The following is a 22,680-nucleotide window of genomic DNA, read 5'->3' as shown; positions in this document are numbered from 1 at the left end:
ATATCTGTGGCATTGTGTTGTGTGACAAAGCTTCACATTTTAGAGTTGCCTTTTATTGTCCCCAGTACAATGTGCACCTGTGTAATGATCACGCAGTTTAATCAGCTTCTTGATATGCCACACCTGTCTGGTGGATGGATTATCTTGGCAAAAGAGAAATGCTCACTAACAAGGATGTAAACAAATGTATGCACAAGATGTGAGAGAAACCAACAGTGTAATATAGCCAAGGCCGTGTTTGATATAGGCACAAGTAGCACAACCTAGAGTCACATTAAAAGGATAAACAAACTTGACCTACAGCCTAAAAAATTAAACGCAACAACTCAATGTCCACAGCAAATGATGTAGACTAATTAATGACAATGCATCAATTTTAATGCCTCTATGAAATACAAAATAGCGTACCATTGTGTCTTAAAATGTTAAAAATGGTTTTACAGAGAAAAATATATGCTGCTGCGTGTAAAACGAAACACGTTTTTTTTGTTCGACTATTTCCGCCGGGTTCGACTATTTCCGCCAAGCTCTCAAGTCCCTCCATTTTGTTGTATGTGCTGTTGGCAAGAGAAGTGCAAAAAAAAACTGTTGTCGTTTATAACGATATTCTAGCAATGGACGGGTATGTATTGGCCATCTATGTGTTTTTCATGAACGATTAATCATCTTCGGCAAGATTTAGTTGTTTCAATTCGAGTAGCTTGCTTACCTCACCCTAGCTTGGTTTTTATGTATTTAAGCTAAAGGTAGCTAGCTAACGTTACGTTAGCTTGGCTAGCTAACTCCTGGATGGACATGTGAACTGACAGACGACGATGGCTAGTTAGCTTTAGTTAGAGAACTAAAATTATATTTTGTTTATGTAACTGTTAATAAACTAGCTAATAAATCGAGTAGCTAACGTTAGTTAAGTAGCTAGCTCAAGCGGCTAGCTCTGGCTAGTCTTAAGAGATGAGGACCATTCGAGCATGACAGGGTGTGTCGTCACTTGTCCGGTGATCATTCATTTTATCCTTTGTTGATCGGAAATGTAACTAGCGTACGCTATCCACTCAAAAAAAACTATCAACACCATTAAACTACAAAATCACTGGCTAACGTGCATTGCCATACAGGTTACCCATTTTATAGGTAGTCAACGTGTGTAGGTGACTAGCTATGTTGTAAATAGGAGTTAACTAGCTGGTGTGGAGAGAAAGAGAGAAACGTTAGTCATTGGTTTTCTTTGTTTTGCGTGTATCCACGGCACTAACGTTAGCCTGCTAGCTAACTTCCTTAGCTACTAGCTAGTTGAACTGCAGATGAGTAAAGCAGCATGCTGCTATAATTGTGGGAAGATTTTGCTTAACATTCTGTTCCCTCTCTTTTTCAGTATGGGAGATGTTGCAGTTGGTGTGAAGGTAAGCTTCAGCCCAATGCCCTCTCTATGGCAAGTAGCCTAGTGGTTAGACCGAAAGGTTGCTGGCTCGAATCCAGGAGCGGACAAGGTACAAATATGTCCTTCTGCCCCTGAACCAGGTGTGCCCGATGTGAAATGGCTGGGTCCCTGGTTCGAGCCTAGGTCGGGGTGAGGAGAGGGACAGAAGCTATACTGTTACACACTGTTCCCTGGTAGACTGTCAATGTAAATAAGAACTTGCCTAGTTAAATAAAGGTTTAAAAAAAATATAGATATATATTTATTGCAAAGGTTATAGGCTAGTTAGATAAATGGAAACCATATCTTGAAATTCCCTTTCATTGCTATGGCAATACAAACACATTTTTTCTTACCCAGTTGAGTTGTTAAATTAATCTGATGTAGCCTAATGTATCTCACGCTGGTCAAATTTAGCCTCCATGCAGTTTGTTGAACCCCTAGAGTACTTTATGGGCAGATACCTAACACTGACACACAACTCAAATTTACCTCTCTCCCATTGGTGACAATTGTTTAAAAAAAGATGTGCTTTCAAGTCAGGATCTGGGCATAGGCCTACTGGTATGAGTACAGAATCCTGAATGTAACTTACTACTGTTGAGAGAGTATGTCGTATCGGGGCCCACAAAAAAAGGTCCTAATTTCTAGCTTTCATGATATTAGAACAACCGTAACTAAATAGGAACCACGTAAGTCGCATCTGTTTAGGGAGAAACTTGTTCTCTTATAAATGCTTCATGATCCTGTACCCTTCCATCTTGATTTATGTCCAATAACCCTTGTTCCATCTGGTGCAAAACAAAGGTGACTTCCTCTTAACGGAAATACTCTTTGCCTCTGTTTATTTCATCAATGTTTCACGTACAAAATAAAGTTTGCTTTGAGAAGCATTCGTTTCAGTTACATTCCCTGCCCTGGTGTGAATTAGCCTTGGCCTAGTTGTCACGTTTTTAAGTTAGACAACTTACTAAAATGTATTTGTGAACTCTGGTCCTACAGAGTTATTGTGTCTATACATTTTTGTTAGAGATAAAGAAATATTCAGACAAAAAGAGAAAAAGCTTAAGACCCAGGTCTGTCTCTAATGGCTCCAGGCATAGCGTAGTTTTAGCGGAACTCTGAACGCGTCGGCCACCAACTGCAGCCCAGCGGACAGGCGCTTACTGAAGCCCAGCGGACAGGCGCTTACTGAAGCCCAGCGGACAGGCGCTTACTGAAGCCCAGCGGACAGGCGCTTACTGAAGCCCAGCGGACAGGCGCTTACTGAAGCCCAGCGGAGGCGCTTACTGAAGCCCCGCGGACAGACGCTTACTGAAGCCCCGCGGACAGACGCTTACTGAAGCCCCGCGGACAGACGCTTACTGCAGCGCGCGGGCGCTTACAGCAGCCCAGCGGACAGACGCTTACTGCAGCCCAGCGGACAGGCGCTTACTGAAGCCCAGCGGACAGACGGCTCAGAGCCTTTGGGGATTTCCCAGATGAAATGACATGCCTGACATCTTGAGACTTCATGAGATTGGACTGACTGTCACTAGAAAAAAGAAAACGAGGCAACTCTTTCTGGTGTTTTGTGTGTCCCCCCCCCTGTATTCTCTACCTGTCCAGAGAGAGATCTGTATTTCATTGTTGTCTTTCAGGGGCTCTGCTTGCTCTCAATTTCTTTCTCTCTTTCTCTCCCCCTCTCTTTCTCTCCCTCTCTCTTTGTTTTCTTTCTCCAGAGAGGATCAGATGAGCTGATGTCAACCAGTGTCTACAACAGTGGATCTGACATGAGCAGTATCGGTGGTAAGTTTGGGATTATTTTTTGCCAGCCCTCTCTGAGGGGATATTTGCATAAGTAATTTGACCGTGTTCCAACGGCATTCAAATAAGTCAAAGGATTAATGAATGTTTGAAGTAGAACGGCTGGTCAATGTCTTCCTCACGGCAGGTGTTTCAGTATGTGTAGGTGGGAACACGCTAGCATGTGACTGAAATAGAGTTGCGATGCATTTCAATAGGCTATATCTCTTCGGGACATGGCTGTAATGTCTTAGAGAAACTATAGTATGGTATTTTTTTTTAAACACAAAAAAACAAACATTTTTACCGGGCAAGTCAGTTAAGAACACATTCTTATTTGCAATGATGGACTACCGAGGAGCAGTTAAGGACACCTGCTCTTTCCATGACACAGACTGACCAGGTGAATCCAGGTGAAAGCTTTGATGTCACTTGTTAAATCCACTTCAATCAGTGTAGATGAAGAGGACAAGACGGGTTAAAGAAGGATTTTTTAAGGATTGAGACAATTGTGTATGTGTGCCATTCAGAGGGTGACTGGGCAAGACGAAGGATTTTAAGTGCCTTTGAATGGGGTGTGGTAGTAGGTGCCAGGTGCACCGGTTTGAGTGTGTCAAGAACTGCAACGCTGCTGGGTTTTTCATGCTCAGCCGTGTCCAGTGTGTATCAAGAATGGTCCACCACCCAAAGGACATCCAGCCAGGTTGACAAAACTGGGAAGCATTTAGATCAACATGGGCCAGCATCCCTGTAAAACTTTTTTGACACCTTGTAGAGTCCCCATGCCCTGATGAATTGAGGCTGTTCTGCGGACAAAAGAGAGGGGGGTCCTAATGTTTTGTGCACTCAGTGTATATTGCATTCAGATGCTAAATATAGTATTATACTTTAAATGTTTGAGCAACACTAATACTGAAGTTCAGGTATGACGTGTTCGTCCATCGTAAGAGGATGGAGTCTCGTGGTGTTCATTCCGTGCTCCTCTCAAGGAAGTTGGTGTTTTGTGCTTTCTGGTGGGGGTGGCTTTAGAGCAGAGCAGGATTGGTACAATAAAAGCTGTGTTTTCTATCTAGATGTTACAGCCAATGGGAGCGACAGTAAATCCAATGGGAGCGACAGTAAAAAGCTGAGAGTGGAAGACCGGATGGAGGCCCCTCCCTCTCGTGTGCTGCACATCAGAAAACTGCCCAATGAAACTTCAGAATCGGAGGTCATTGCCCTGGGGTTACCTTTCGGGAAGGTCACAAATATCCTGACGCTTAAGGGGAAAAACCAGGTGAGTGTGCCCAGATAGAGGAACAGGCGATCAGCAATGTTTTACTCTGCCCAAAATCTATACGAAAAATAAACCCACAATGTAAAGAATTTTTGTATGTAGGTTAATGAGTGTTGAATTTGGTTAATAAAACATGTAATTGGTAATTTGCTGCGTGAGTTCTACTCGATCTAATAGAAGTTACGTAATGGTTAGGTTGTTACAAATGCACTGATATAAGAGGACATGTGGCATTTTGCGAGTTTTTGTTTTATTTTTATTTTTTTAACCTTTATTTTACTAGGCAAGTCAGTTAAGAAAAAATTCTTATTTTCAATGACAGCCTAGGAACAGTGGGTTAACTGCCTGTTCAGGGACAGAACGACAGATTTGTACCTTGTCAGCTCGGGGATTTGAACTTGCAACCTTTCGGTTACTAGTCCAACGCTCTAACCACTAGGCTACTCTGCCGCCCCGAGTGGGGCGAGGGAGGGAGGGTTGAAGAGGAGGAGGCTTGGCTTGAAACGCTGGGCATCTTATGTATTAGGTCCACACAGAAGTCTTAACTTCTGAAAGTTAACGTTGGACTAACAAGTTTGTATGCAGAGTGGCACCAGAATTCAAATAAAAACATATATTATTTTAGTTAATAAATCCAATTTAAATGTTACCTTTATTTAACTAGGCAAGTCGGTTAAGAACAAATTCTTATTTACAATGACGGCCAAACCCGGACGATGCTGGACCAATTGTGCGCCGCCCTATAGGACACCCGATCATGGCCAGTTGTGATACAGCCTGAATTTGAACCAGGGTGTCTAGTGATACCTCTAGCACTGAGATGCAGTGCCGTAAGACAGCTGTGCCGCTCATGTCTTCTCTAATAAAAAATCTCTCCCTAATTTCTGAATCGAGTAATGTCAGTAGGCTACAGTAGGATATGTTTCAGAGGGGCAGGTAGCCTACACAAACACTGGCAAAGATTTTCAATTGGCAGGCAGGCGCTGGAACATGTATCTGAGTGACAGAGTAAGGGCTTTGCATAGGCACTATGTTGTTATTAACTGGTTCCCATGCTTTTAAAATAAAGGTTCTGTTCCGTAACAGTGTAGATCACTTTCGTTTCTGATTCTGTTCCAAATTTATTTTTCTGTTCTCTTCCTTGAACTGGTTCCAACCCCTGCTTGAAAGAGGAGATGGCCTCAATGGCGCTGCCCCAGCTGTCACGGACACTAATATGGCACAGTAACAAAGATACTATGGCCTGTAGTTCACATGCGTATCTGCCCTCTCATTGGCTAGAAGGGTCCCACCTGATCTCGCCTGCCTTCCATCTTTGAGGACATCTTTTTCCATTGTTAGAGCGGTTGGTCAGTCGACTGTCCTGTCAATTTAATAGACGATCTTTGGCCCAGAATAGTACAGCGGCCAATTTAGATTGTGTTCTCTGTCATGGGGCTTGCTAAAGATTGAATGTCTATCTTTCAAGAGTAGGCTGTGGTCGGTTGGCCCTTCCTCCTTTCTTGTTTGACCAATTACCTGAGTCATTAATTGCCTGCGTTTTAATCCATTGGTATTACATGTCACAAGGATTTAAAAAAAACATTGGCTGTGTTTTGTTTGTCTGACATGAATGTCGTGTTTACAATTTTGTTGCATTAATCGCTATGTTTTCTTCGTTAATGTCCCACTCCCTGTCTATAAAGTATTTTATGATACCAGAGTTCCATGACTGGTACCATTTTAATCACATTTTGTGGCCCTTTTGACTTGGGCTTAGCAAGTTAAAAAAAAAACTTTTAGGAGGTTAAAACCATGTTTTGGTCAAACCGTAAAGTACATTATCCACATGATTCCTGTGATGAGTGTCGACCTATTATATTTACAGTTAGCCATCTAGCTAATGTGTTTTAGTTATTCAGGTGGAGAATTATCTCTAAAATAAATTAGAATATGATGTTGGTGCACATAAAGATGTAGGCAAATTCATTTTATTGAACATAAAAAAAAAATGAAAATATTGGGAGTAAAATATGATAAAAATATACAACCAGTTTTTGTTGAGGGGTGTGACCAAATCATGGGCTGGTGCCACCAGGGGGAAATGTTTGAACCTTGGATACAGACACTGTACAGTTTCATTGAACTGTATCATAAGACACTTCCCAGGATGCCGTTGGGTATTTCGCCTAACAGAAGACTTAATGCTGTTCCTATCCTATTGGTCTTCAGGCTTTCTTGGAGCTGGGCACAGAGGAAGCAGCGATAACCATGATCAACTACTACTCTACTGTGACACCGCATGTTCGGAACGTCCCCGTGTTCATCCAGTATTCCAACCACAAAGAACTCAAAACAGATAGTGGAAACCAGCGGGCCCAGGCGGTCCTGCAGGCGGTGTCAGCGGTCCAAGGAGGAGGTACTCCTGCGTCGGGCTCCGTTGTAGATCTAACCGCTGCGTCCAGCCCTGTGCTCAGAATAATCATCGACAACATGTTCTATCCAGTCACTCTGGATGTGTTGCAGCAGGTAACCTACATTCACTATGTATTCTTAGTTTTTCTCATAGGTTTGGCAGAGGGCAGATTTATGAATGTTATATACAATATGGATGTGCTGCAGCAGGTAACCTACATTCACTATGTATTCTTAGTTTTTCTCATAGGTTTGGCAGAGGGCAGATTTATGAATGTAATGTACAATATATTTTTTATCCTCCATTGTGTACAGACGTGATCTGAATCTATGGCGCTGTACTAGATGGCAGCCGTTTCGCTCCGACCAAACGTTGCTATTTGTGATTTTTTTGTTGTTTCTTTTTGCTTTATTTTCATGCACTATTAATTCTTACAACCGACAATAATTTTTGAACATCAGACCAGCAGTTACTTACTCCAATTCCGTCTTCAACTTCTACTCATCTTCCCTGGGCTCTCTCTGTAATTCTGACCCAATTTTTGGCGGACAAGCAGACACGCCGGCTTTAGAGGCAAAAGGGGTGGAGGATCGTGGTGAGATTAAGGCAAAGGTAAAAAACCGGCCACCTCTGCCCCCCCTCCAACCCGCTGGCCAACATAGTCACTCGACAATAAGATGGATGACCTCCGGTCGCAGATTTGCTACCAACAAGACTCGAAACGCCCCCCCCCCCCCATACACATCGACAGGCCTGCAGTGGAGCAGGTCGAGAGCTTCGAGGTCCTCGGTGTCCAAATCACTAAAGACTTAAACAAAGAAGACGCAGTGGCATTAAGACAGATGAAACGGGCCCCTCAAATTCCTCGGTGCCGTTGAGAGCATTTTGATTGGCTGTATCACTTCCTGGTATGGCAATGGCACCGCCCTCCATCGCATGGTTCCACAGAGGGTGGTGTGGGCGGCCCAGCTCCCTGCCATCCAGGACCTCTATATCAGGAGGTGTGGTAGGAAGACCTGGAAAATCATTAGACTCCAACCACGAGGGGGGGTGGGGGGGGGGACGCAAAAACCGGACAGGAAGATCATGTCAGTGACTCAATCCACTCAAGTGACACACCCCTCCAAGGGACGGCATGGAAGAGCACCAGTAAGCCAGTGACTCGGCCCCTGTAATAGGGTTAGAGGCAGAGAATCCCGGTGGAGAGCGAGGGGAACCGGCCAGGCAGAGACAGCGCCTTGCCAATTCACATTGTTATTGATTTTGAGTTTGCATGAAAGGCATTTCACTGTACTTGTCACTTGCATGTGACATGACGACTTGACTAGCTCTTCTGCCCATTTATCTCACCACAGTAGTTTCATATTACATCTGATAGTTAAACATCAGCTATTTCGTAGAGGTTGTCTTAATATTTTTGTATTGCTGCTGTTTTGTTTTTTGGGGGGGGTGGGGTCAGATCTTCTCAAAGTTCGGAACAGTCATGAAGATCATCACATTCACCAAGAACAATCAGTTCCAGGCTCTGTTGCAGTTCAACGACCCACCCACCGCCCAGCAAGCCAAAATAGTGAGTGGGACTTTTCATTGTTCATTGTTCAATTTGTTATGTACTGAATTTGATCATTTCACTACACGTTTGTGTGCAAATAAAGTAAATTTGTATAGTTGCTGTTCGGTGAAGATTTCCGGTACATTTATCATTAGATATGGCAAATAACCCCAACTGGAATCGTTCCATTGTTCCTCAGGCCCTGGATGGTCAGAACATCTACAACTCGTGCTGTACGCTCCGCATCGACTACTCCAAGCTGGTCAACCTGAACGTGAAGTACAACAACGACAAGAGCCGTGACTACACCCGGCCAGAGCTCCCTGCAGGGGACGGCCAGCCTGCCATGGACCCCAACATGGCTGCTGCCTTCCAAGGCAAGGACTCCAACTCTCTGCTCGGTAAGATCTCAGGTAGCCCCCTCTGCTCGGTAAGATCCCAGGTCGACCCCCCTCCCCTGCTTGGTAAGGACCCCCCTCAGCTCTAAATTCCCAGGTAGACGACGCCCCCTCTGCTAGGTAGACAACCCCCCTCTGCTCGGTAAGATCCTAGGTAGACAACCCCCCTCTGCTCGGTAAGATCCTAGGTAGATGACCCCCCTGCTCGGTAAGATCCTAGGTAGAACCCCCCTGCTCTGTACGATCCCAGGTAGACGCCTGACTGCCGGGGAAACATTCGTTTCACATCGCCCAGGGCTCTGGGTGGGCGGACTTTGCTTATTTTCCACCATTCAGTTGGTCCTAGAGGGAAATCTCTGCCCTCACTAGCCCAGGGTGAGCTGAAATTAATCCTGTTGGGTCTAAATCCTGACCCCTCTGACCTCTCCAGGTGGCCTGAGCCCGCTGAATGCTGCGGCGGCGGCGGCTGCTGCTGCAGGGAGGGTAGCTCTGTCGGGTCACTCTGGCGCCAGTGGCGTGCTCCTGGCCTCCAACCTCAACGAAGAGGTCAGTAATGATCTTTCTACCCCCTCCAGACGTAACTCATATCACAAACCAACACTATCTCCACTTTCTCTCTCCATCTCTCTCTCTCCTCCATCTTTCTCTCTTTCGCTCCTCTCCATCTTTCTCTCTCTCTCCTCTCCATCTTTCTCTCTTTCTCCTCTCTCTCTCCTCTCCATCTTTCTCCTCTCTCTCTCCTCTCCATCTTTCTCCTCTCTCTCCTCTCCATCTTTCTCTTCTCTCTCCTCTCTCCCCATATTTCTCCTCTCTCTCTCCTCTCCATCTTTCTCCCCTCTCTCTCCTCTCCATCTCTCTCCTCTCCATCTTTCTCCTCTCCTCTCCTCTCCATCTTTCTCCTCTCTCCTCTCCTCTCCATCTTTCTCCTCTCTCCTCTCCTCTCCATCTTTCTCTTCTCTCTCCTCTCTCCCCATATTTCTCCTCTCTCCTCTCCATCTCTCTCCTCTCCATATAAATGTCTAAGCCTGCCAGTGTAGACTGAGACTCTCTTTCTCCTCCTCTCTGCCATGTTAACACTCTAATCTCTCCTCCTCTCTGCCATGTTAACACTCTAATCTCTCCTCCTCTCTGCCATGTTAACACTCTAATCTCTCCTCCTCTCTGCCATGTTGAGCTGAACTCTCTGCCATGTTGAGTTGAGGCTGGTTAACACACTCCTCTCTGCCATGTTGAGCTGAAGCTGGTTAACACTCTCCTCTCTGCCATGTTGAGCTGAAGCCGGTTAACACTCTCCTCTCTGCCATGTTGAGCTGAAGCTGGTTAACTCTCTCCTATTCTCTCTTTCTCCTTTTGCCTGACTGAGCTGAAAAGTAACTGTCTCTCTCCTCTCTGCACTCTCTCCTATCCTGACTTCACCTCTCTGTCTCTATGGAGAGGACCCTGTATTTCAGATACTTAAACTTGCAGTTATATTTTTATTTGGGCCCCACACCCTGTTGACATGTATGTCTGTGGGGGTCAAACATGATCTATGGTTGCCATAGTGCTTCCATGTGGTTTCATGTCTGTTCTTGCATGTCGATGACACTAAACAGAGATTTGACTGCATGCCCTTTCTACTAGTTATCTTCATATCACCCCCTTTTTTACTATGTACCGATTGATCCTGGACTTCATGCGTTAGCCTATCGCATGCCTTTTTTTGTTCATTGCTAGGCTATAACTCGTATGTTTATGATTTTGACATTTACTGTACCTTATCTGTGTTTTTCAAGGGGATGATATACATTTGGCCCAGTTGATTTGCTTATTTAGTTGTGATAAAGTACATGAACCAGTCAGTCTGACCAAACTCCTGCATCATTTCCTGTGTACTGACCTGTATTTTAATTTGTCTCCCTCCCTCACTTTGTTTTTTTACATTTGCATTTTCCTTCCCTCTCTCCCTCCCCACCTAATTACCCTTCATATCTCTCTCCCCCCCACTCTCTCTCTCCACCTACCTTCCCTCCCTCTCTCCCCCTACCTACCTACCTACCCACTCTTCATCCCTCTCTCTCCCTCCCCAACTACCTACTCTTCATCCCTCACTCCCTCCCTCCCCATATACCTAACCTTCATCCCTCTCGCGCTCTCTCTCCACCCACCCTCCACACACCCCCCGTGCTCATGCTTGGTGCTTGAACAAAACCTGTTCCCTCGGACCAACCTTTATCCCCAAATGTAACTGCCTTGAACCATACTCCATGACCACCTTCACCATTCTACGGGAAACCACCCTCCTGGATGATCTGTCCACCTCCGCTCTCTCTACCTCCGCTCCGACTCTTCTACCTGTCTTCCTGTCTTCTGCTGCTTGCTCTCTTCTCCTCTTCTAAAGATGGTTACGCCCCAAAGTCTGTTTACTCTCTTCGGTATGTTGTTGTTAGCTCTCTGTTGCTCTTCTGTTGTTGCTTATTTCTGTTCTAAAGAGACATTCACTTGTTTATTTTTGTTCATTTCCATATTGCAGTAATTGTTTTTGACTTTTTAGTGTTGTTGTTGCTCCTCGGTTATCATTTGGTTTGGTTCTGTGTCTCTCTCTCTTTGGCTATCGAAAATTGATCCCATCCATAGATTTGTGTTAAAATGCATGGTACATTGATTTGGCATAGCCTGTACAGTAGTTTAATTAGCCAAACATGTCCTTAACGTATCTGTTTATGGGGTGTCTCAATCTGTCCTTAATATACACACACAAACACACACACCTCTTGCTCAACTCTCTTCAAATGTTAATTCTGATGAATGATCTCTAGCCTACATTCAGACTCTCTCTCTCTTTCTAGCCTCTTACTCTGCCTTGCCTAAACTTTCCCTCTATCTCAAAGTGCTAAAGTGTTTCCTCACTGTCTCCTCTTCCTCCTCTTCCTCGCCCTCCTCTCGTCTGCTCATGACTTTAACCCTAGGGGTGTATGGTGATGCCCAGAGGGTGAAGATCCTCTACAATAAGAAAGACAGTGCTCTGATACAGATGGCTGATTCCAACCAAGCCCAGCTAGGTAAGACCCCGGCCCCGGCTAGGTAAGGCCCCGGCCAGGTAAGACCCCGGCCCCAGCTAGGTAAGGCCCCGGCCAGGTAAGACCCCGGCCCCAGCTAGGTAAGACCCCGGCTAGGTAAGACCCCGGCCCCAGCTAGGTAAGACCCCGGCTAGGTAAGGCCCCGGCTAGGTAAGACGCCGGCTAGGTAAGACCCCGGCCCCAGCTAGGTAAGACCCCGGCTAGGTAAGACCCCGGCCCCGGCTAGGTAAGACCCCGGCTAGGTAAGACCCCGGCCCCGGCTAGGTAAGACCCCGGCTAGGTAAGACCCCGGCCCCAGCTAGGTAAGACCCCGGCTAGGTAAGGTAACATGATCCTCCTCTATTGTCTCATGTTTATTGACTGATAAAAAGGAAATTTCCCCAGATTTATTTAGTCTAGTTGATTGATTGTTCCAGTCTTTTGAAGTAGATTCTCCTAAATGTGTGTGGGGGGGTGGTTGTCTTGGGACACAGTACTGCTGTATAAAAACTCACTCGGTACAAATGAAATGCTTCCAGCCATGAGTCACCTGAATGGGCAGAAGATGCATGGGAAACCAATCAGGGTGGCTCTGTCTAAGCACACCTCGGTACAGCTGCCCAGGGATGGACTGGATGACCAGGGCCTCACCAAAGACTTCACCAACTCGCCCCTGCACCGCTTCAAGAAGCCTGGCTCCAAGAACTTCCAGAATATTTTCCCTCCCACCACCACTCTTCACCTCTCCAACATCCCGTAAGTCTACCACCTGGCCTCTACACTACACACTGATCTAAGAACAGTTTTGCATTAGCTCATAATGGTTATTGTTAGGATTTGGACATGGTAAGCAGATTCTGTATCTGTTTTGGCGCATTCCCCTAGACACTGATTTTTAAGGACAGTTTTGTTCTTTCTCACTAGGATTTGGGGAGGGTAATCTGACCCCGGGGAAGGTAATCTGAGGCAACATCTATACCTGGAAGAAAAGTTAAGGGAGCTTTATGTCTAGGGGAAAACACCAACAGACAGAGGAGCTGCTTACCACGTTCAAATCCTAAAGATGAACCATTATGAGTTAATACAAAACTGTTCTTAGATCAGTGAAGTCTTAGGGCTTCCCGAGTGGCGCAGCGGTCTAAGGCGCTGCATCTCGGTGCTAGAGGCGTCACTACAGACCCTGGTTTGATTCTAGGCTGTAGCACAACCGGTCGTGACTGGGAGTCCCATAGGGCGGCGCACAATTGGCCCCAGCGTCGTCCGGGTTTGGCCCTGGGGCCGGCCGTCATTGTAAAATAATAATTTGTTCATAACTGACTTGAAGAAAAGTAAAATTTATGATCTGTGCCTGGGGTTTGTGATCTGTGCCTGGGGTTTGTGATCTGTGCCTGGGGTTTGTGATCTGTGCCTGGGGTTTGTGATCTGTGCCTGGGGTGTGTGATCTGTGCCTGGGGTGTGTGATCTGTGCCTGGGGTGTGTGATCTGTGCCTGGGGTGTGTGATCTGTGCCTGGGGTGTGTGATCTGTGCCTGGGGTGTGTGATCTGTGCCTGGGGTTTGTGATTTGTGGCTGGAATGCTAAGTTCACGTGTTTCCACAGAACGGACGTTTCCGAGGAAGACCTCCGACTGCTGTTCTCCAACGCCGGGGGAACCGTCAACGCATTCAAGTTCTTTCAGTACGTCTCTCTTCGCCGTTTCTATAACAGAACTGAGCTACAGTTGTTCTTCAATTGGTTGTGAATGAACTTGAGCATAGATTTTTTTTTTTTTTTTGGAACACTCCTTAGCTCTGTGGCTAGCTCCAGGGACTATGTGAGACTTGCTGAGGTTGTGTTCCTGTCCATTCTGTGGGGTGTGGTTTGAGAGGAGAGCAGAACATACACACTACATTCTGATTGGACAGATCCAAGATGTATTTCAATGTGTTCTTCTGTTCCCAGGGATCACAAAATGGCGCTGCTCCAGATGTCAACGGTGGAGGAGGCCATCCAGGGTCTGATCGACCTCCACAACTACAACATGGGTGACAACCATCACCTGAGAGTCTCTTTCTCCAAATCCACCATCTAAACCTATGCATAATGATCGATCCTCCACAACATCCATCGCTTTCTGTTTTCCCTAGCAGATTTTTGGCTGGCATTTGTTAAACCCTGTTGACTCGTTCCAGACTCTGGGGACCACATTTGGACCTTATTGTTTCTTTCTAAGTGTTATCAGTCATTCCTTCAAAAAACCAGAAACCCAAACCGGGGGGAGAAAATGTTGTACTTCTATGTTTTGAGGACATTTTAACCCCTTCACCTGATCCTGACCCCTGTGTTAGTCCCATACCCCCTGATCCTGACCCCTGTTAGTCCCATACCCTCTGACCCCTGTGTTAGTCTCATACCCTCTGATCCTGACCCCTGTGTTAGTCCCATAGCCTCTGATCCTGACCCCTGTGTTAGTCCCATACCCTCTGATCCTGACCCCTGTGTTAGTCCCATAGCCTCTGATCCTGACCCCTGTGTTAGTCCCATAGCCTCTGATCCTGACCCCTGTGTTAGTCCCATACCCTCTGATCCTGACCCCTGTGTTAGTCCCATACCCTCTTATCCTGACCCCTGTGTTAGTCCCATACCCTCTGATCCTGACCCCCCTGTTAGTCCCATACCCTCTGACCCCTGTGTTGGTCCAATACCCTCTTCTCCTGACCCCTGTGTTAACCCCACGCCCCCTGACCCCTGTGTTAACCCCACGCCCCCTGACCCCTGTGTTAACCCCACGCCCCCTGACCCCTGTGTTAACCCCACGCCCCCTGACCCCTGTGTTAGCCCCACGCCCCCCCCTGACCCCTGTGTGTTAGCCCCACGCCCCCTGACCCCTGTGTTAGCCCCACGCCCCTGACCCCCCCTGTGTTAGCCCCACGCCCCCTGACCCCTGTGTTAGCCCCACGCCCCTGACCCCTGTGTTAGCCCCACGCCCCTGACCCCTGTGTTAGCCCCACGCCCCTGACCCCTGTGTTAGCCCCACGCCCCCTGACCCCTGTGTTAGCCCCACGCCCCCTGACCCCTGTGTTAGCCCCACGCCCCCTGACCCCTGTGTTAGCCCCACGACCCCTGTGTTAGCCCCTGACCCCCCTGTGTTTAGCCCCTGACCCCTGTGTTAGTCCCCTGACCCCTGTGTTAGTCCCCTGACCCCTGTGTTAGTCCCCTGACCCCTGTGTTAGTCCCCTGACCCCTGTGTTAGTCCCCTGACCCCTGTGCTAGTCCCCTGACCCCTGTGCTAGTCCCCTGACCCCTGTGTTAGTCCCACGCCCCCTGACCCCTGTGTTAGTCCCACACCCCATTTGTATGATCAGCAAACTATTAGCCTTTTCTACCTTCTCATTATGAAGGGTGGATGATTGGACATGGGCGCCTCTTTTTTGACTATGATGATTTAGTTCTACAAGATATGTGCCTTACCAGACTATCAACTCTTTTTACATCCCAAATATTGACATGAATCCCTGTCTGATTTTGAGGCACATTTAATTTTGATGTGAAATTTAACATGATTTGTCTCTTCTCCCGTGTCACTGTTGTCGTTTGTACGTTTCTGCCATCCAAGTTTGGCCTTTTTCAGTTGCTGTTCAATTTGTGGAGTCCCCCCCCCACCCTTTTTTTCCCGTTAAATTCACTGTGGTTGTTGTGGAGTGGGGAACCATATGAGATTGAAGTTGAATCAGTCTTTTAATTTTAGCTCCTTTAGACCACGTTGCTTGAAGGTTTCTTTTAGAGGAACAACCAACAATACCGATTTTTTTAACCCGTTATTTTTCCTTTATTTTTTTAGTTTACACATTTACTAAAATAGTCTTAATGTTTCTGTTCTTTATAGGTTTTTACTTCCCTTGTTTTTCATCACATTCATGTACATGGGTAGGAGGTGAGAGGTTTTCTATGCTTCTACTGCCTGTTCTCTCTAGTTCTTGGAATAAAACATTTACGTAATACTTTTACTAATTTGAACTGCACTTAACGGTCACGATGTTGTCATACACATGACGAAGCAAATGTTATGACTGTTTTTGAGACATACAGTTCAAGCGAAGTGTTACAAAAAAAAATAATCTGCTTTTGCATGTGTTGGAAGAGGTTAGCGAAGTAGAACCTGTTGTGAAGTCAACGTGTTGCTGTTTAGAGGGACAGCCCCTGGTTGGGACCAAAGTCGGTGCCTTTTTTAGTCTTTAATTTACAGTTGTATCACAAAGGAAAAATAATCAGCATTTTAATGAACCCCCTCTGATATATTTTGTATATCTGGGAGGAGAGAAGGAAAAAAAATAAGGTAAGGTACAGGACACGATTCATTATCAACGACATTAATTCCTTATACAGTTATTTTAAGCAGACCTACACATAATACCCATTATGGTTTTAAGAATCCCACAACCTCAACTTGCTGGATAAAAGTGTGTTTTCAAGAGAGAAAAAGTCGTGTATTTTCTATATTGGTTACATTTTTTACATCTCTGGAAATGTTAAGATTCAGATATAGTTTGGAAGCGGCACAATTAAAATAATTTTCTAACAAAAAGTCGGGAGATTTGGTCGGACGTGTTTTAGATGTTTCTCTTCTATCGTGTGTGTGTGTTCTGCTTTTCCTCTGTAGCATGTTCAATAAACTTCTGTAGCTCTATTCACTTCTGTCTCTCTCTGCGACCTGCTCATCTTTTCTCTCCACTCGCGCTTATATATTATTTTGATTGTATTTTATTCCGATCCCCATTAGCTGTTACTAAAGAGCATCTACTCTTCCCGGGGTCCACATAGAACATGACATTAATACAGAACGGTAATAGACAAGATAAGCACATTGCTTACCATTACAACATGAGTATAGCCTACTTGGCTGGCATGAAAATGAACCACGGGAAAAGCGTCCTCCCCATTTGCTAATTAAGTGTGTGGAATTACTTTTCCCATGGCCCTGTTCTGAGACCGGTACATGTATGTTTAGATAAGGTTTGTTTGTATCAACTAAAGTGGCCGAGTAACTTCTTAAAATTAAGCACATTAATTTGCTTTACAACAGGAGTAGAGCCTAAACTTGCACACATAGGCGGCACGTGAGTTTCAAGTTTGGGGAAGATAATTTTCACCATAAAAAACACCTTTTATAATAATCGCGTTTGTGGTCACTTGGAAACAATATTTTCCCACTAATTGATTTTGGAACATTCGCGCATATACAGCCTTCTGCCGTGTGCGCATCGCTGCGCTCATAATGTGAAGAAATAGCCTAATAGTTGATCAACATTTTAAGCTAAACCTTCTGATCTGTTGCATCAGCCTCATTGCTTAATTTTTGTTTTTGTTGTCGGTTGCAATTGATCTTAAATTTATACAACTGTCCCAGATGTTTGGAATATTTATTTAATGACAAGTTGACCAATGGAATAGGTGTCAACTTGTTGTACTATGGGGGACAGTGGATTGCTGTTTGTTAGGCCTACTCACCCTGTGGACAGATCTTCTAGCATACTCAATATGCGCCTTGGAATTCGATAATATGGACCCAGAATTTGTGTCCCGATTGTCTGTCTTCCAGTTGAAGCTCGCATCCGCTACAAGACCATGGTGCTTGCCTACGGAGCTGTGAGGGGAACGGCACCTCAGTACCTCCAGGCTCTGATCAGGCCCTACACCCAAACAAGGGCACTGCGTTCATCCACCTCTGGCCTGCTCGCCTCCCTACCACTGAGGAAGTACAGTTCCCGCTCAGCCCAGTCAAAACTGTTCGCTGCTCTGGCCCCCCAATGGTGGAACAAACTCCCTCACGACGCCAGGACAGCGGAGTCAATCACCACCTTCCGGAGACACCTGAAACCCCACCTCTTTAAGGAATACCTAGGATAGGATAAAGTAATCCTTCTCACCCCCTCTTAAAAGATTTAGATGCACTATTGTAAAGTGGCTGTTCCACTGGATGTCATAAGGTGAACGCACCAACTTGTAAGTCGCTCTGGATAAGAGCGTCTGCTAAATGACGTAAATGTCTTGACTTGGAGCCTACTTCATAGCTGAGATGCCTGTGAGAAGGACCTGATCATGTACGTTGACTAACAAGAATTAAGATATCTGAGTGAGCCATGTGAGTGAGAGCTGCTTCAGTAAGAAGGGAATTATTGGCATATAGAAAAGATGGGAGACAAATGGAGCGGAGGTTGGATTGCCTGCTGAGAATTCATAGGCCAGTGAGTAAACTTCCACTACAATCCATTCTATTGACCAATGTCCAATCATTGGAAAACAAAATGCATAATATACATTCAAGACTATCCTACCAACACTACATTAATAACTGTAACATCTTATGTTTCATCGAGTCGTGACTGAACGACACGCATAATGTAGCTGGCGGGATTTTCCGTGCATCGGCTGGACAGAAAAGCTACGTCTGGTAAGGGGTGTGTGTCTATTTGTCAACGGCTGGTGCGCGATGTCTAATATTAAAGAAATCTCAAGGGTATTGCTCGCCTGAGGTAGAGTACCTCATGATAAGCTGTAGACCACACAATCTACCAAGAGAGTTCGGAATTATATTGTTCATAGCCGTCTTTTTACCACCACAAACCAATGCTTGCACTTAGATCACACTCAATGAGCTGTATAAGAAAACAAGACAATTCTCATCCAGGAGCAGCGCTCCTAGTGGCCGGGGACTTTAATACAGGCAAACTTAAATCTGTTTTACCTCATTTCTACCACTTCGTTTGGCAGGGCTTGAAAACTATTATGGACTACAAAGGGAAACCCAGCCGTGAGCTGCCCAGTGACGCTAACCTACCAGTCAAGCTAAATGTATTTTATGCTCACTTTGAGGAAAGCAACACTGAAGCATGCATGAGAGCACCAGCTGTTCCGTACGACTGTGTAATAACGCTCTCGGTAGCCGATGTGAGCAAGACTTTTAAACAGGTCAACATTCACAAAGCCGCAGGGCCAGACGGATTACCAGGACATGTACTCAAAGCATGCACGGACCAACTGGCAAGTGTCTTCACTGACATTTTCAACCTCTCCCTGACTGAGTGTGTAATACCAACATGTTTCAAGCAGACCACGATAGTCCTTGTGCCCAAGGAAGCGAAGGTAACGTGCCTAAATGATTACCGCTCCCATGGCACTCACGTCAGTAGCCATGAAGTGCTTTGAAAGGCTGGTCATGGCTCACATCAACAGCATCATCCCGGATACTCGAGATCTACTGCAGTTCACATACCTCCCCAACAGATCCACAGATGACGCAATCTCAACTGCGCTCCACACTGCCCTTTCCCACCTGGACAAAAGGAACATCTATGTGAGAGTGCTGTTCAATGACTACAGCTCAGTATTCAACACCATAGTGCCCACAAAGCTCATCTCTAAGTTATGGACCCTGGGACTAAAAACCTCACTCTGCAACTGGATCCTGTACTTCCTGATGGGCTGCTCCCAGGTGGTAAGGGTAGGCAACGACACATCCTCCACTCTGATCCTCAACACTGGGGCCCCTCAGGGGTGTGTGGTTAGTCCCCTCCTGTACTCCCTGTTAGCCCATGACTGCTTGGCCAAACACAACTCCAACACCATCATTAAGTTTTCCAACAACACAATAGTGGTATGCCTGATTACCTACAACAATGAGACAGCCTATAGGGAGGAGGTCAGAGACCTGACAGTGTGGTGCCAGGACAACAACCTCTCCCTCAACGTGAGCAAGACTAAGGAGATGATCGTTGACTACAGGAAAAGGTGGGCCGTACAGACCCGCATTAATATCGACGTGGCTGTAGTGGAGCGGGTCGAGAGTTTCAAGTTCCTTGTAGTCCACATCACCAACAAGCTATCATGGTCCAAACACACCAAGACAGTTGTGACACCTTTTCGTCCCTCAGGAGACTGAAAAGATTTGACATGGGTCCCCAGATCCTCAAAAAGTTCTACAGCTGCACCATTGAGAGCATCCTGACCCGGTTGCATCAGCGCCTGGTACGGCAACTGCTCAGCATCTGACCATAAGGTGCTACAGAGGGTAGTATGTACGGCCCAGTACATCACTGGGGCCAAGCTTCCTGCCATCCAGGACTTATATACTAGGCATTGTCAGAGGAAAGCCCATATAGTTGTCAGACACTCCAGTCACCCAAGTCATAGACTGTTTTCTTTGCTACTGCATGGCAAGTGGTACCGGAGCACCAAGTCTATGACCAAAAGGCTCCTTAACAGCTTCTACCCCCAAGCTGCTGAGAAATGTATCAAATTGCCCCCATTTGTTTTTACACTGCTGCTACTCACTGTTTATTATCTATGCATAGTCACTTTACCCCTACCTACATGAACAAATTGCCTTGACTAACCTGTACCCCCGCACATTGACTCGGTACTGGTACCCACTGTATATAGATTTGTTTTTGTTATTTTGTGTTACTTTTATATATTTTTTTACTTTAGTTTATTTGCAACTTTTTTCAAATCATCATTAGTCACTTCATGCAGCTTTTAGAATATATTACAAATGGAAACATAGTGGGGCAAAAAAGTATTTAGTCGGCCACCAATTGTGCAAGTTCTCCCACTTAAAAAGATGAGAGGCCTGTCATTTTCATCATAGGTACACTTCAACTATGACAGACAAAATGAGAGAAAATCACATTGTAGCATTTTTATGAATTTATTTGCAAATTATGGTGGAAAATAAGTATTCAGACACTTTGCTATAGGACTTGAAATTGAGCTCATCCTGTTGTTTTCATTGATAATCCTTGATGTTTCTTCATCTTGATTAGAGTCCACCTGTGGTAAATTCAATTGATTGGACATGATTTGGAAAGGCACACACCTGTCTATATAAGGTGCCCCAGTTGACAGTGCATGTCAGAGCAAATAACCAAGCCATGAGGTCGAAGGAATTGTCCATAGAGCCCCTGAGACAGGATTGTGTCAAGGCACAGATCTGGGGAATGGTACTAAAACATTTATGCAGCATTGAGAGAACACAGTGGCCTCCATCATTCTTAAATTGAAGAAGTTTGGAACCACCAAGACTGGCCGCCCAGCCAGGGAGAAGGGCCTTGGAAAGGTAGGTGACCAAGAACCCAATGGTCACTCTGACAGAGCTCCAGTTCTTCAGTGGAGATGGGAGGACCTTCAAGAAGGACAACCATCTCTGCAGCACTCCACCAATCAGGACTTTATGGTAGAGTGGCCAGACGGAACCCACTCCTAAGTAAAGGGCACATGACAGCCCACTTTAAGTTTGTCAGAAGGCACCTAAAGAACTCAGACCATGAGGAACAAGATTCTCCTCTCTGATGAAATCAAGATTGAACTCTTTGGCCTGGAACTAACTGCAAAACATCACTGAAGCTGGAGACTCATATCTCCCTCACTAACTTCAAGCATCAGCTGTCAGAGCAGGTTACAGATCATTGCACCTGTACATAGTCCATCTGTAAATTGCTCACCCATCTACCTCATCCCCATATTGTTTTTTTGCTCCTTTGCACCCCAGTATCTCTACTTGCACATTCATCTTCTGCACATCTATCTCTCCAGTGTTTAATTGCTAAATTGTAATTATTTCGCCACTACGGCCTATTCATTGCCTTACCTCCCTAATCTTACTTCATTTGCACACACTGTATATAGACTTTTCTATTGTGTTATTGACTGTACGTTTGTTTATTCCATGTGTAACTCTGTGTTGTTGTTTGTGTCGCACTGCTTTGCTTTATCTTGGCCAAGTCGGAGTTGTAAATGAGAACATGTTCTCAACTGGCCTACCCCGTTAAAATTAAGGTGAAAAAAATATATACTCAACTAGTCTAAAGAAGGCCAGTTTTATGGCAGTTTTCAGCTGTGCTAACATAGTTGCAAAATGGTGTTCTAATGATTAATTAGCCTTTTCAAATGATAAACTTGTATTAGTTAACACAACGTGCCATTGTAACACAGGGGTGATGGTTGCTGATAATGGGCCTCTGCGGCTAATGTAGATATTCCATTAAAATCCAGCTACAATAGTCCTTTACAACATTAACAATGTCTACACTGTATTTCTGATCAATTTCATGTTATTTTAATGTACATAAAAAATTAGCTTTTCTTTGGAAAAAAAAAAGGACATTTCTAAGTGACCCCAAATTTTTGAACGGAAGTGTAACAGCTTTCAATTCAGAGACCATAGGTGGGAAAACACATACACTATTGACCAATAACTGTTTCTGCACTGTGAAATGTTAAAGAGTAGTCTGATGGTCTGCTAACACTTTCCTGTACTTGACCCGTGGCTGCTGTGCTGTGCTTGCAGTGTTGTTATTGAGTCACTTCATCAGCAGGGTTGTAAAAATGATGGATGCCCTGTCTGACTGTCTGATGAAGACAATACTTCAGCTCTGCTCTGTAGTTGATGTGCTTGGCCTGATGTGATTCATCATGACTGTCTGATGAAGACAATAATTCAGCTCTGCTCTGTAGTTGATGTGCTTGGCCTGATGTGATTCATCATGACTGTCTGATGAAGACAATACTCCAGCTCTGCTCTGTAGTTGATGTGCTTGGCCTGATGTGATTCATCATGACTGTCTGATGAAGACAATACTCCAACTCTGCTCTGTAGTTGATGTGCTTGGCCTGATGTGATTCATCATGACTGTCTGATGAAGACAATACTCCAGCTCTGCTCTGTAGTTGATGTGCTTGGCCTGATGTGATTCCACCGTAATGCAACACGACGCTGTTTGCCAACCTGTGTTCTCCATGTACTGTTTTTATCATCCGAAATGACGGCGCAAGTGAGCAGACGA

The 22,680-nt window shown here is 45.4% G+C and overlaps 2 protein-coding genes across 2 annotated transcripts; both read left to right on the top strand.

Annotated features, from left to right (window-relative positions):
* The first annotated feature begins 521 nt into the window (after window positions 1-521).
* Window positions 522-14,684, top strand: LOC115130088 (polypyrimidine tract-binding protein 2-like). Its single transcript, XM_029660858.2, has 13 exons — window positions 522-622; window positions 1,373-1,400; window positions 3,139-3,205; window positions 4,276-4,478; window positions 6,690-6,986; window positions 8,333-8,443; window positions 8,625-8,826; window positions 9,254-9,369; window positions 11,204-11,237; window positions 11,772-11,864; window positions 12,401-12,617; window positions 13,460-13,537; window positions 13,802-14,684. The coding sequence occupies exons 1-13, from the start codon at window positions 615-617 to the stop codon at window positions 13,929-13,931; spliced, it is 1,584 nt and encodes a 527-aa protein (XP_029516718.1). The 5' UTR covers window positions 522-614; the 3' UTR covers window positions 13,932-14,684.
* On the top strand, window positions 14,124-15,000 carry LOC135572224 (cornifin-A-like). The gene is made up of 3 exons (XM_065019836.1): window positions 14,124-14,128; window positions 14,477-14,672; window positions 14,845-15,000. The coding sequence occupies exons 1-3, from the start codon at window positions 14,124-14,126 to the stop codon at window positions 14,998-15,000; spliced, it is 357 nt and encodes a 118-aa protein (XP_064875908.1).
* Window positions 15,001-22,680: the final 7,680 nt, after the last annotated feature.

The sequence above is a fragment of the Oncorhynchus nerka genome, linkage group LG6 (assembly GCF_034236695.1).
Source record: "Oncorhynchus nerka isolate Pitt River linkage group LG6, Oner_Uvic_2.0, whole genome shotgun sequence".
NCBI lineage: Eukaryota > Metazoa > Chordata > Actinopteri > Salmoniformes > Salmonidae > Oncorhynchus > Oncorhynchus nerka.
This window is presented reverse-complemented; position numbering and strand designations above follow the sequence as displayed.

Excerpts from the sequence above, each read along its gene's own strand:
- LOC115130088 (XM_029660858.2), top strand. Across the intron at positions 8,444-8,624 it reads CCGCCCAGCAAGCCAAAATA|GCCCTGGATGGTCAGAACAT; the intron begins GTGAGTGGGACT and ends ATTGTTCCTCAG. Across the intron at positions 11,865-12,400 it reads TTCCAACCAAGCCCAGCTAG|CCATGAGTCACCTGAATGGG; the intron begins GTAAGACCCCGG and ends AAATGCTTCCAG.
- LOC135572224 (XM_065019836.1), top strand. Across the intron at positions 14,673-14,844 it reads CCACGCCCCCTGACCCCTGT|CCCCACGCCCCTGACCCCTG; the intron begins GTTAGCCCCACG and ends CCCCTGTGTTAG.